This window comes from Ambystoma mexicanum, chromosome 6q, assembly GCF_040938575.1.
Source record: "Ambystoma mexicanum isolate Mex_15411 chromosome 6q, UKY_AmexF1_1, whole genome shotgun sequence".
Classification (NCBI taxonomy): domain Eukaryota; kingdom Metazoa; phylum Chordata; class Amphibia; order Caudata; family Ambystomatidae; genus Ambystoma; species Ambystoma mexicanum.
The window spans coordinates 1077060179-1077073669 of record NC_090937.1 but is presented as its reverse complement, the minus strand read 5'-3'; the positions used below and the strand labels follow the sequence as shown (position 1 = coordinate 1077073669).

The window sequence follows — 13491 nt, the reverse complement described above, 5'->3', positions numbered from 1 at the left end:
GAGTCGTGACTATAATAATGGTGAAAGGCGCTATATAAATGTCAATTACAGTTACAATAATTGTAAAGTGCTCTGTTGCTTCCCAAAGCTAGGTCCGCTCTCAATAAATACAATAATAATAATAAATGTATGGAAGGCAATATCTATACCGTTTCTATGAAATAGGCTTAGTACAATTTTCCTGTATAGGGCCCGTCTGCTATTTGTTGTTGGCCTCTCTGCAAATCATATTTTAGACACAACAGAGAATAGATTTCAGGTCCTATTGACCTGTCATGAGATAGCTTCTTGTACTACCAAGTACCGATTGTTGTGGGTATTTTACAAGGTTTGTAGGCACTTTAGAACACATATTTTGGGATTTACTGCCACTAGTTGAATACTGGGCTGATGTTTTCCCTGTCATTGATCTAGTGCTGTACATGCCAATCACTAATTCTTCTCTTTTAGCTCTTGTCCTGCGCAAAGACATTTATTGCCACTATTCTACCATGCCACAGGTTGTAGTTGTGTTGTGCCCTTAAGGCAGTAAAGAAGAAAATACTGTAGAAAGCTCAATACAAGCATTTGGTGCGTGATCCTATTTACCAAGGGTAGAAAACACATTTTCCACATAAAAAAGGAAATAAATTTGATTTACTTTTAAAACCATGTGTGCCGGACTTCTTTTGAGGAAACATTTGTTTTAAGGGATCACCAGGAGTACATGTGAGACTGTTATGTTCCCTCCACCACCCCTCTTTCCCCCTTCCCTTTTCTTTTTCTTCTGTGCCATTGTAAGATTGTATGATTTCAGGCTGTTAAGGCGTGTTAGTGTTTGACAGCTGTTTATTAGAAACTTATTTCTGTGATATGACCTGTAGGATCTTGCCCTTTGATTTAGAATGTATTGTAATATGAGAAGGCATGAAAGCCTTGTTTAGTCATCTAGAAGTTCTAACTTTCTTACTATGAGAGCATAGCACATTTGTGTTAAATAATAAAATGCAATCTTGTATAGGCACCCCTTCTATTAGGATAATGCATAGAAGCGGCTAACTGTTTCAAGGAAGGGTGTAAGTGGTGTTAAACATCAGAAAGTATAACTGATTGAAGCAGAAGGTCTCTACTTGTGGCATGTTATAACGAAAACTAAAAAGTAATTTAGCACAATAAAGGTATCCTATCTGTTTTTTTTTTCTTCATTTGTTTGGCTAACACAGTATTCTTTCTAAATTAGAATATAACCCTATACATCATTATAATTTCCCTAAGGTACTCAGACCAAATCTTCAGATAAGCAACCAAATGGGAGTCCTCATATCAGTGTCCAATATTTTTTGCAAAAGATAAAAAAATAAATAGGGGGAGACAAATAAGTAAGAGCTTTTTATACTATTATCTGCAGATCATCTGAACCGCAAGAACACCTCTCAACATGATGAGGTAAACATGCTCAGAAATACAATTTCTGTTCTGGATAAAGAAAAAGATAATCTCCAAGAGACAGTTGATGACAAGACTGAAAGAATCGCATGCTTGGATGATAACCTTGCCAACAAGGTAAGTGCAAGCAAAGTCTTTATTTAAGGGAGCACATTGTAAACTGTTTTCTTTTACATACGCATGGAATCATGGAATAGCACCTTGAATTCTAACCATGTTCTTTGTTTACTTTGTTGGGACTATGCTTAAGGCAGTTTACTGATGAACGTAGGCTAAAGTGCACCGACAAAAAATTCATGCCTTCTCTTTGAAAGCATCCCAGTGGCCAGATCAGGTCACCTCAAATGCTTGCCATGTTATGTTGAAAGCACCACTTCTCCAGCTTGGGGTCTGGCATGGATTCACATGCTCATGAATATTCCCCGTCGTCCGGCTGGGAATCCTCGGTAAAGAAAAAATAAGTGTCAGTTTCGTTTCTGATCTCTCTTTCTTAGTAGTAACCAATCACTGGTCTCTGGGTCATACTGTCCCCAGCCAATGACTGCCCTCTCCCTAAGCCCCTCCCCTGGCAGCCATCCTCAGATTTTTACCGCAAGTTCAAGTGTTGGGAGTCCTCGTGCTTTAGCTCTCAAGCTTTTACTGCGTGTTACGTTTTTTTCAAAGAGTTTAATCTCATTTTTTCGGTCAATCGAGCCTCAAGCTCCACCGTTTTTACTTCCGATCAACGGGGACCCGTTTCGGAATTTTCTGTGCACCTCAGGGCAAAGTTTTCGTCAAGTTACTCTTCTCAGAGGATTCCAGATGATCTGAGGCCTACCTCGTGGACATGGCCCAGGACAAGGGAAGCTCGACGCCCGGTTCCAAGCTGTTTAGGAACGTCCCTGGATGCGGATTACAGAATGTTTTCAAGGAGGATGAGCATTCAAGATGTCTCTACTGCCTTCACAAGGACAAAACGCAGGTGGAAAAGACTGTGCGTTTTGCAAGAACCTGTCGGAACGGACCATGAGGGACTGACGGAACCGACTTGCAAGCTGGCTGGAGAAGGGCCCAGCAGGTGAGAAGAAGAAGTCAGAGTGGTCTTCTAAGTCCTGTGAGGGCGCCCTGGCGACGGGGGCCCAACAAAAGGTAAAGCTCTGCGGGCACCGGGAGAACTGAAGGTTCGGGCTCTTTGGCTGCCAGGCAGGGCGCGCTTTCACCGATGCCATCAACCGCGAGCCAACGCTCTGGCTCAGGGAAGAGGAAATCTGAGAACCCGGGTAAGCTTCTGGAGAGGCCCCGGTCGATCTCGAAGGAATCGGCCGAGGGGGAGCAAGGCGGTGACCCTCCTCCCAAGGTGAAGGCCTCAACCGCGCCCAAGGTGGTGAAGGCCTTGATTCACCCGGCTAAGGCCTCTATCGAGGGAGTTGTGGTGACCCTGGCGAAGTCTGTGGAGGCGACATCTGGGCCCAGAGTTTCCCTGCCGCCGCGGAGGGAATCCTCTTTCCAGCCCATCGACAAGACCCCCATCAAGGCCCAGTTGGGAAAAGAGGTGGGGGCGGATGGCCATTACGGACACGGATATACAGCCTCTGAAGAAGAGCTGGTTGAAGTCGTGAAAGACCTCAACAAGAGGTTCCATCCCAGGGGAGAGATCCTCAGGAAGTGATCAAGGAGAGCGACCGTGGCGACGACGAGGCTCCAGTGGAGGAGCAGTCACCTCGTCCACCGCAACCAACGCCCGGGCCGCAGGACAGCTCTGCGGCCGTTTTGATGGCAATCCAAACCTTAGGCACGGAGATAAGGACGAGGTTGCCTCTAACTCCGACGGGTGAGCCAACTGAACCGGGCCCGTCGGGAAGTCCTCCAAGCAAGTGGAGGAGAATTCATCCTCCCCCTCCCGTCCAGCCTTCGCGGCCCGTAGAGCCTTCATATCCTTCTCTGGAGCCCAGAGATGATACGGCGACGGATTCGACGACGGGGACGGATGGCGGTGACGACGGGATAGACCTTCCATCACCACCCCCTTGGGCTTCTCCACCCGATGAAATTGGCTCCTTCCACGCCATGGTCGCCAGGGCATCCGAGAAGAAGGAAGGGTTCCTCTACCAACGGTGGGAGGCCAAGAGAAAGATGGTCCTCGCGGTGCCGTTACTCGACGATATCTGGGGCGAGGGGCTTGCGGTCCTGAAGAACCCGTCCACAGCGCCTGCCAAGAGCGATCGGTATGAGAAGAAGTACCGAGTCCCGGATTCCGCCCCCCTATGCCTTAGGGCCCAGCTGACCCCGGATTCGGTACTCTCTGTGGCGGCCAAGAAGAAAGCGGCGGGGCGACGACTTCTACCTCCCCATCTGACGGCGAGGGAAAAAAACTGGATGCCAGGGGGCGACGACTCATCTCGGCGGCGACGACGACGATCAAGGCGGCCAGCGCCCTAGCTATCGTGGCCCGCTACGACAGGGAGCTGTGGTACAAGATTGCTCCCCTGCTGGACTTCCTACCAGACAAGAGGGCTGAGGCCCTGGAGATTCTGCAGGAAGGAGAGGTGGCATCGGATCACGCCATAACGGTGTCCACAGACATCGCCGACACCGGTTTCCGCCAGTTGGGCAACAGTGTTTGCCTTCGTCGGTGGGGATGGCTCAAGGCAACTGATTTCCATCAGGACGTGCAAACCAGAGTTTTGGACATGTCCTTCGACGGGAACAACCTATTTGGGAAAACAGTAAATGGATCTCTTCAGACCATCAAAGCCGACACGGAGACGGCACAGGCCTTGGGAGTTTTGCAGCAATGACGACTGCCCTTTCGGAACTCCAGAGGCAAGCAAGGTGCCACCAAAGGATTCGGCGGTGGTGCCACGACGTACCGCCAGGCAGCCCGTTCCTTGTCGCAAGAAGCCTACAGAGGGCGCAGCAAGTCAGGAGGATCCCGCCGCCAGGGAGGCCAAGGTGGCAAGGCCCCCTGCAAGCAGGACTGAACCGGCTGTAGTGTCGGGCCCCCACCGAAGAACCCCGTGGGAGGCCGGCTTGCGAGCTTCATCAGCGTATGGGAGTCCATCTCCACCGACCGTTGGGTGCTGGATGCCCTGGCCCACGGGCACACTCTTATTTCTAAAGAAGTGCCCCCACATTCCTCCCGTGGCCAGGAAGGAAAATCACGTCCTGCAACAGTTACTAGAAGTAAGGGCTATGCTCAAGAAAGGTGCCATCGAGCTCGTCCCGAAGAGACTCCGGGGCTCCGGAGTATACTCAAGATACTTCCTCGTCAGAAAGAAGACAGGCGGTTGGCGCCCCATCCTGGACCTGCGTCGGTTAAACAAATACATCAAGGCCCAGAAGTTCCGGATGGTCACCCTCCAGCATGTGCTGGGACAGCTGGAGGCAGCTGACTTCCTATCGTCGTTGGACCTATCGTCGTCGGACCTGGAGGACTTGTACTTCTACATCCCCATTCTAAAAGGACACCGAAAGTTTCTCAGATTCGTAGTCCAAGGACGGCACTACCAATTCAATGTCCTGCCCTTCGGATTGAAGTCGGCGCCCAGGGTTTTTACCAAGTGCCTAGCACCAGTGGCGGCCGGGCTGCACCTGCAGGGGATCCAGGTTTACCCTTACCTGGACGATTGGCTCATCCAGGGAAGGACAAGGGAGCTCGCCGTCGAGCACATGGCGAGGACCGTCCAACTTCTCCAGGATCTGGGATTCTCCATCAACTTCCCAAAATCCCACCTAGTTCCGTCGCAGGTCGCACTGTTTCTGGGAGCCAAGCTCGATACAGTGGCGCGACTGGCTTCTCCGTCGGAGGAAAGGACGAAAGCCATCCTGGGCAAGGTGCAGCGTCTGCTGGCCACGGACGTGGCCAGACGGAGATCCATCAAGTCCCTCTTCGGCATGATGTCCTCTTGCATCTTCCTGGTGTGCCTTTGCAGGTTGCGGATGCGCCCTCTACAGGAGTGCCTCGACGCCCATTGGATACAATCAGCGGGCAGCTTCGAAGACAAGATCCCGCTCAACGAGATCTTCTGCCAAGCTATCCGGTGGTGGGGCACCCATGCGCAACTCGTGGCGGGCACAGACTTTCAGACCCCAGCACATCAGGAGACGGTGACAACGGATGCCTCCCTGGAAGGATGGGGAGCACACACCAGAGATCTACACGCGAGAGGCCTTTGGCTCCCTGAGGAGAGGTCACTCCACATCAATATCCTTTAGCTCCGAGCAGTGTTCTGGGCTCTCAAGTCCTTTCTCCCTTCCCTCAAGGGCAAGGTGGTGAGGATCTTCACCGACAACACCACCACGATGTTCTTCATACAGAAGCAGGGAGGAACCAGGTCCCCGGCCCTATCCAAGGAGGCCCATGAGCTGTGGCATTGGGCAGTGGCCCAGGGGATGTTTCTGGTGCCTTTCCACCTGGCAGGGATAAAAAACACCATCGCCGACTCGCTGAGCAGGGAGCTGCGCTCATGCCACGAGTGGGAAATGCGTCAAGACCAAGTGGATCGGCTCTTTCGGCGATGGGGCAAACCCCGGATCGACCTGTTCGCGACGGCGACGAACTCCAAGTGCCAGAGTTTCGCCAGCAGGTTTCCCCAGCCAAGGAGCATGGGCGATGCTTTCTCCTTCCCTTGGGACGGCCTGTTCCTGGATGCATTCCCTCCTTTGCCGTTGCTACTGCGACTCGTCAACCAACTCAAGAGGTCCTGGTGCAGGATGATACACGTCGCACCGGCGTGGCCGAGACAGATCTGGTTCCCGGACATTCTGGACTTGTCAGCATCCCTCCCAATCAATCTACCGACGGACGCAGATCTTCTCTCCAGAGAAGGAGGCGCCATCCTCCATCACGACCCGAGGTCGCTGAACTTGCCGGCCTGGCTCCTGGAGCACTAGAGTTTGGAGGGTACGATATCCCGGCGGACTGCAAGGAGGTACTTGCAAAGGTCAGGTCGTCCTCAACTCTCAAGTGCTACGGACACAAATGGAAGAGGTTCTCTGTCTGGTGCCGTGCACAGGAGATTTAACCCTCTGCGGTTTACGGCCCCTCAAGTGCTGCCGTACTTTCTGTCGCTGGCCAAGGCGGGGCTGTCTCATGTCTCCATCATAATACATCTGGCGGCGATCTCCAGCTACACCAGAACTACGGGACGATCATCTCTGTGGTCTGATCGCCTAGTGAAGGAGTTTATGAAGGTACTCATGGGGCGCCATTTGAGCCTCTGCACTCGGCACCATTGAAGTTCCTATTGTGGAAAACAGCATTTCTTGTGGCCATCACCTCCGCATGACGAGTGGGAGAGATCCAGGCCCTTTCCTGTAAACCTCCATAACTGACTTTTCACGATACAAGGGTGGTGCTGAGGATGCACCCCTCCTTCATGCCCAAGGTGCCGTCGGACTTCCACCTCAACAAGCCCTTGGTGTTACCAGTTTTCTTCCGGTTGCCTTCATCTCCGGCTGAGAGGACTTTGCACTCGCTTGATGTGACTAGAGCGCTGAAGTTCTATGTGGACTGCACGAAGAGTTTTCAGAAGACATCACAGCTGTTTGTGAACTTTGGACCTGTGAACCAGGGGAAGGCCCTCTCGAAGGCTTCCATTTCCAGATGGCTCTCTGGCTGCACTGTCACCGGTTGGCAAAACGACCGTTGCCCGGCTGTACGAGAGCCCATTCGACCAGAGCGATCGCTGCTACCACGGCGTTCTTGTCTGGTGTGCCCCTGCTGGACATCTGCATTGACCGGGATTCCAGGGAGGAGTCCAGAGTCGGCCAAGCAGTTCTGCGCAACCTGTTCGCCTGAAGGTGGGCCTGGTGAGGAGGTAAGAGTTGCTTAATGTTGAGTTTATGTAATGCTTAATGTTGAGCCTTGCCACCTCCCGTGGTTGTGCATGTGTGTACTGCTATGTATTCTTATATTCATGAGCATGTGAGTCCATGCCAGACCCCATGCTGGAGAAGGAACAAGTTACTTACCTGTAACTGTTGTTCTCCAGCATGGGTCTGGCATGGATTCACATGCGAACCCTCCCTCCTACCCCTCTGCGGCTCTTCACTTGGTCATACTGCCACTCTACGTGCTACCAAATCCGAGGATGGCTGCCAGGGGAGGGGCCTAGGGAGAGGGCAGTCATTGGCTGGGGACAGTATGACCCAGAGACCAGTGATTGGTTAATAATAAGAAAGAAAGACAGATCAGAAACGAAACTGATACTGCTTTTTTCTTTACTGAGGATTCCCAGCCTGACGACGGGGAATATTCATGAGCATGTGAATCCATGCCAGACCCATGCTGGAGAACAACAGTTACAGGTAAGTAATTTGTTCCTTATTTCTAAGGATGGCATGCAAACCCCTAGTGCTGCTGGCTGGCAGAGATGTCATTTAAACTACCTCACCTGTGTCCGCAAGTTCCTTTTCTGCACCACAGCCACTGGTACCCGGGAATATGATGAGATTTTCAATTGAATTAAAAGTATTTCATTTCACGTTTATCTAATACTATCCAAAATGACTCTATTGGCCACTTTTAAAAGCTGGCTCACATGAAGTGAGTGTTCCTGGATCTAATGTTCTAATTTTATCCTGGAAGATCACCAGCATGGAAAGACAATTACGCAATCCATGCTTTCTGGTGTTTGCCAGGTTTGACATCAAGAAACTTGGGCAACTGTCTCTTTGGCTGCATGTGGTTTTGCAACCTTTTTTCGTACTGCAAAAAAGAAAAACCAGAAAGGAAGAAATAGTGGAGACTAGTGACTTTGGTTTCAGATCGTCCTCCACCGTTTTACTCTGCTACTTTCAAGCACTGCTATTTTGGCTGTCACATTAAAAATAAGTGTTAATGCTGACACTTTTTATACTTACATTTTTATAATTCATCCCACGATCACGGTCTAGGGGAGGATGTATTAGAATTTCTAAACGTTGCTAGGAAATATCTAGATAGTGATCAGCTACTTGGTTATAATCTTTCCTTTTTTATTGTTGGGGGTGTCTTTAATTTGAGGCTGAGGGATTGCTCAGCGCTAGGCTCTGCATTCAGGGAAGAAGACCTAGCATATAAAATATTGCAACCAAGTTTCCCATCTGACCGTCCGGAGTGCTTTACTTTCCAAAATAACAGGTTTGCATTGATAATAGATTATTTAATGCTCCGCGTGCATGATTGGCATCTAAGATCCGACGTTCAGATAGCGTGCCTCCCAGAAAGTGAACATGATCGCTTAATGTTGATGGTTCTTGATAGGCTTGGTGGTGCAGATCACCTCAAGAGGCAGTTATACACCCAGCAGGGGTTAGCATTAAGGCTAATAAAATGTAATGCTACTACTGGTAGACTCATGTCTGACGGGCTGATTTTTCGCTCCTTGCCTATAATTGAAGTCTGTCTCATGTCTGATATTTTAGCATTATTTGATGTATGGTAATGAGGAGCTTTCAAAATAACAGCCATGGGTTCATAGCGTTAGATGGTACACACAAAAAACGCAGGTTGCTGAAGAGCATTCCGATTAGAACAGTATAACATTGCCCCAGAGATGTTTGTGTACTTAGAACTGTCAGACTAAACTATAAGAAGGGCCTCACAGATGCAAAATCTCTCTGGAAATGTAAAGCTTGGTGCAAACTGGTGGACGCTGTTTGTAGCAAGAATGGTAACTTGTGCTGGAAGATAGTAGTGCTTGTCTTAAATGCTACACAATGTAATAAAGATAATCCTATCATGTCTGATGAGTGGGTGAATAATTTTTCTACACTAAACAACTCTCCTTCAGCAACACATTTGGGTATCGGGTAATAATTTCACCAGCAAAAATATCGCCGTACATATGGTTGTCGGGAACGGCCATAGACGATATTTTTGGTGGCGAAAATATTAGGTGCGGGGGTGTCCCCTGCACATAAAAAAAAAGATACGGGGTTGCGGGGGTGTCCCCCGCAGGGTCCACGTGTTATTTTCGACGCATAAATATGGCGATATTTTTGCATCGCGATATTTTTGCGGCGAAAATATCACATGGAACCCACATTTGTTGCCATGAACTATCAGCTTTATCCATATTGACCTGCACAGACGATGACCGTATTGCGTTTACTTCCCCAGGAGTTCAATATGCTCTACTATCCTTGGCTAATGGTAAAGCTCTTGGGAGTGAACATGGTATGGTTGGCTATTTTAAATTGAACAGTTTGGGTTTCAGTATTCTCCAAGCTTTTTATTGTATTTAGCAGAAACTATCTCTTTCCAGAGAGTTGGAAGCATTTCTTAAAAAGGTGGATAGAGTAGATTTATGTTGTTATCACCCTATCTTCCTGATTGATTCTTTAGCAAAGTGGTATGGGAGAATAGTTTACATTAGAGTAATTGAGTGGGTTAAGTCCACTGTAATCTGGGCTGAGGAGCAGTATGACTTGACTTCCGTAGGGGAGTTGGAACTATTGAGCATGTCCTGAATTTAAGGTTGACTCTGGATACATTTGTGTTGGGGCATTGTGCTCCATTATATCTGGGTTTTATGAACCTTAGCTCAGCTTCTGATGATGCTAATCGGGGGAAGCTGTGTTAGGCAGGAATTGATGTAGTAACCCAGTGGGAGACTGCACACCACTTGTCCTCTTGGTATTAGGTAACCCCCCTTGTGGTATAGGCCTGTATTACATAAGTTGGTAGTGTGACTGAGCAGCCAGGCTTATCTCTAGAGGGATGTGAGCTGTAGAGCTGTAGCAATGAAATTCACAAATACAGGTAGCCAAGTAACACTTAACTCCAGTTTTTTGTTATAGTTATTTATTTAACAGCAGTTTTTGAATAAGCATTCTTTAAAAAGGGCAGAATAGGTAAAAATCAAATATACTTTAAAATACGTTTCCAGAATCAACACAAAGCTAGTAGATACTCTTTAAAGAGGTTTTTTAGACATTTCCTACAACCTGAGGTGACTTCACTAACTAGGACAGTAATGGCATTTATATATAACTAGTACGCTTTGTAGATTCTGAGGTTTGTAGAAAGGAAAGGTTAAGGGAAGGAAAAATGTTAAACAGGTTCTTGGAGCATGTGAGCACTTAAATCTTCCAATGAAGTTTAAATAACCTTTCCCAGCAATAATGGTTTAAAACCAAGTTATCACCTCTGAGGGACAGTAAATATCAAAGTCAAGTGGACTAGAAGAGTCTGCAGGGAGCCATGACAGCCAACTTTAATTGGAGCACAGTCTATGGAGCTGAGGCACTTCTTCGATAACAAAGTCTTGCACAAAGTTAAGAGTTTGTTGAAGAAAAATCACTGTACGGTCGCAAGCTGTTACACTTGTGAAGGGTAGAGCTGAAATCAACTCTAGCAAAGTAGCTACTGCAAGTCTCAACTGAGAAGAGCACAGCTAAAGACACTGATATGATATGGCATTTATAACGCACCTATACACAAGTGTTTCAAGGCGCTACGAGGCAAGGGAGGGGGAACAGAGGGAAGACAGACAGCTATCTTACTAGGCCAGGTGACATTGAGATCGCGCAAATGCAGGGGAGGGAGCAGAAGGGGAAACGTGGGAGGGGGCAGTGCAGTACATAGGATAAACAGTAAAGTAAATAAAAACAGTAAATAAAAAGTGCAGCCAGCTGGTAAGTACCCTAAGTCGGAACAGTACCTTTGGTTAGCAGAAGAGTGGTCAAGCTGGCTTCTGTCTGGTTGCAACGATGCTGATCCTGGGTTCCTGGACCTCAGTCATGGCGACAAGAGGGAGGACGTCTGGAGGACTCCTGCGGCAGCAAGTCTGAGGTCGGCGGCAGCTACAGGCTCTTTTCAGATCAGCGGCACTTCGCGGTTTCAGCACTCGGTAAACAGCACCACCATGGAAAATCACTCTGTAAACAGCACCGCCGCGGATCATGGACACCGGTCGGGCTTCCTTCACTGCACTCTGATGAGGGGACTCGAGCTGTGGTCGTCCTGCTTCTGGAGGGGCCTTAGGAGACTCCTAGAGCTTCTGGCTGGATTGCAGACATTGACTCGACTACGGATTTCTCGACCCCTGGCACTCGGTTCCTGCAGCAGCAAAGTACAGCTGGTAGATGAAGGTTGTCCAGTAGAGTTAGTCTCAGGGTTAGTTGGTCCCACTAACCCAAGGGAAGAAGTCTACCCTTCTGGAGCTTCTCTTGTCGATCAAAAAAGGGAATTCCAGCACAGCAGCAGGGCTTCCCCGGGCAATTCAAAGGTCCAGGAGGATGCAGCAAGCTTTGGTCATGGTTTCTTCATCGGGTGTTCTTCCCAGTGGTCGACTCTACCTCTAGTCCCAAAACCCTCGCCTTTTAAGCGGGTTTCTCCCATTCATGCACAGCCTAGGCTGTTACAGTGAGGTGGCTGTTCTGAAAGGCCGGCCAGCCAGCCAGCCAATCAGGCAGACTGGGTGCATTCAGGCATTCCTAAAGACAAAGGAGGTTCGGCAACCTCCCTCACTGCCTGCCCTTCCAGACACACTGAAGCCAGAGGCGTGTTCCAGTACTAAAGCCCACCAAAGGCAACACAAACAAAGGCCTCAAACTTGGCTTGGCGCAGAGTAAAACCCAAGAAAGACCTTACAAACAGAATATGGCAAAAAAAGAACACCAGGGCCATGTTGACAAAGTGGTTACCCATGGGTGCTATACTGCAGCTGAGGAATCAGCCTGCGGTAGAAAAGCACAATGGTGGGAAAATTAAACCACTACCACCAGCCATTTAAAGTAGTGAGAGTAACATAAACATGTAACATGAGTAGGTAGTATAAGGGGCTACTACGTAACCCCCCAGAACTCCACACAAGATGGTGTGTGCTGGACCCACAAAGAGAAAAGGTAAGTAAAGTCAATTTCACTTTACTATTCTTGGGAGCAGTAGTTCACACATGAAAAGGCTTTTAAACCTTATGAGAAATCTAAAGGATTTCTCTCTGACACAGCACTGAAGGTGCTGTGTGTCATCATCCAAAAAGTAGATTCCTATGGAGTTTGTCAGACTCCAAAAACAAAGGAAACACGTAATCCAAATCAGGTCAAAACATATGAGCGGGTGAGAAAAAAGGCTCTCTCACTCAAGAGTTAAAAATAAAAAGTACTAAAGTCCAGCAAAAGAGCTGGGGGTCTCTAAGGTTGAAGGGAATTAGCACAAAAATTAGAATTCTCCCTAACGAGCTACAGGTATTTTTCTTGATTATAGGTCTTCCTAAACCCTTTCTTGCCATCTTGGTGTTCTTACATGAATATTTGACTATACATGTGAGTATATCATATACCGGTGAGCTGTTCCCAACTTTCCAAGCTATACAAGGTGTCACAAGGCTGTGTCCTGTGTATTGTCGACCGATGCTCCTATATCCCTACTGAACTTGGAAGCCGGCTGCGGTCACATCTCAGATACTTTAAATCTAAAACCATTGACTCTCCGAGCAAGATTGTGGCGTACTATAGCATGTGATTATCATCTTACACATCGGCTTATTAAGGATCTGTTGGTGTCAGAGGTGGGTGGCCGTAATCTATGGTTTCAATTTATAAAGCAGCAACTAAAAAAGCGATGAGCGGAAGGTTTTGAATAAATATGAACCACTGGCAATGCTCTGGGCAACCATCCACGCCACCGTTTCTTAGCCCGTCTGTGCCATAGCCCCTTTTCGGGTGGGACCAAGCTAGATTGGATTTGCATATGGTCTTTCCCCTTTTGTAATGGCTTGGGAGTTGAAAAACAATGGTCTGGAGGGTTGCCCAGAGCAATGACAGATGTTAAGATTATTTCTAAACCTTCCAACCATCACTTCCTTTGTTTTAATTTATAAAGCAGGCCTTGTCCTAAAAGGGATTTTGTAATACACTTAATAGGCCCTTTGTGGAATGGACAGTTGTTATGCCAAAGTGTTATGCTGCTTTTATACAGGGAAAAGATCTAACTCGGCAAAGCTGCGAGTTTAAATTGCCCACTGTTCGATATTTTCTGGATCATAGTCCGCAAATGTGTCTGGATAACAACACCAGCTGGTTTTCTAACCAACATAAGAGGGGCATTTTATTTAATCTTAGAGCCAGCCATCTGTCACTAACATCTGTAGTGGCTAA

The 13491-nt window shown here is 48.1% G+C and overlaps 1 protein-coding gene across 2 annotated transcripts in view; it reads left to right on the top strand.

Moving 5' to 3' along the window:
• CEP135 (centrosomal protein 135) overlaps window positions 1-13491 on the top strand; it is a 642577-nt gene that overhangs the window by 278503 nt on the left and 350583 nt on the right. For both annotated transcript variants that reach the window (XM_069631620.1, XM_069631621.1), the window contains exon 17: window positions 1388-1542. In XM_069631620.1, the coding sequence (XP_069487721.1) occupies window positions 1388-1542 (155 nt within the window). The remainder of the gene's footprint in view (window positions 1-1387; window positions 1543-13491) is intronic.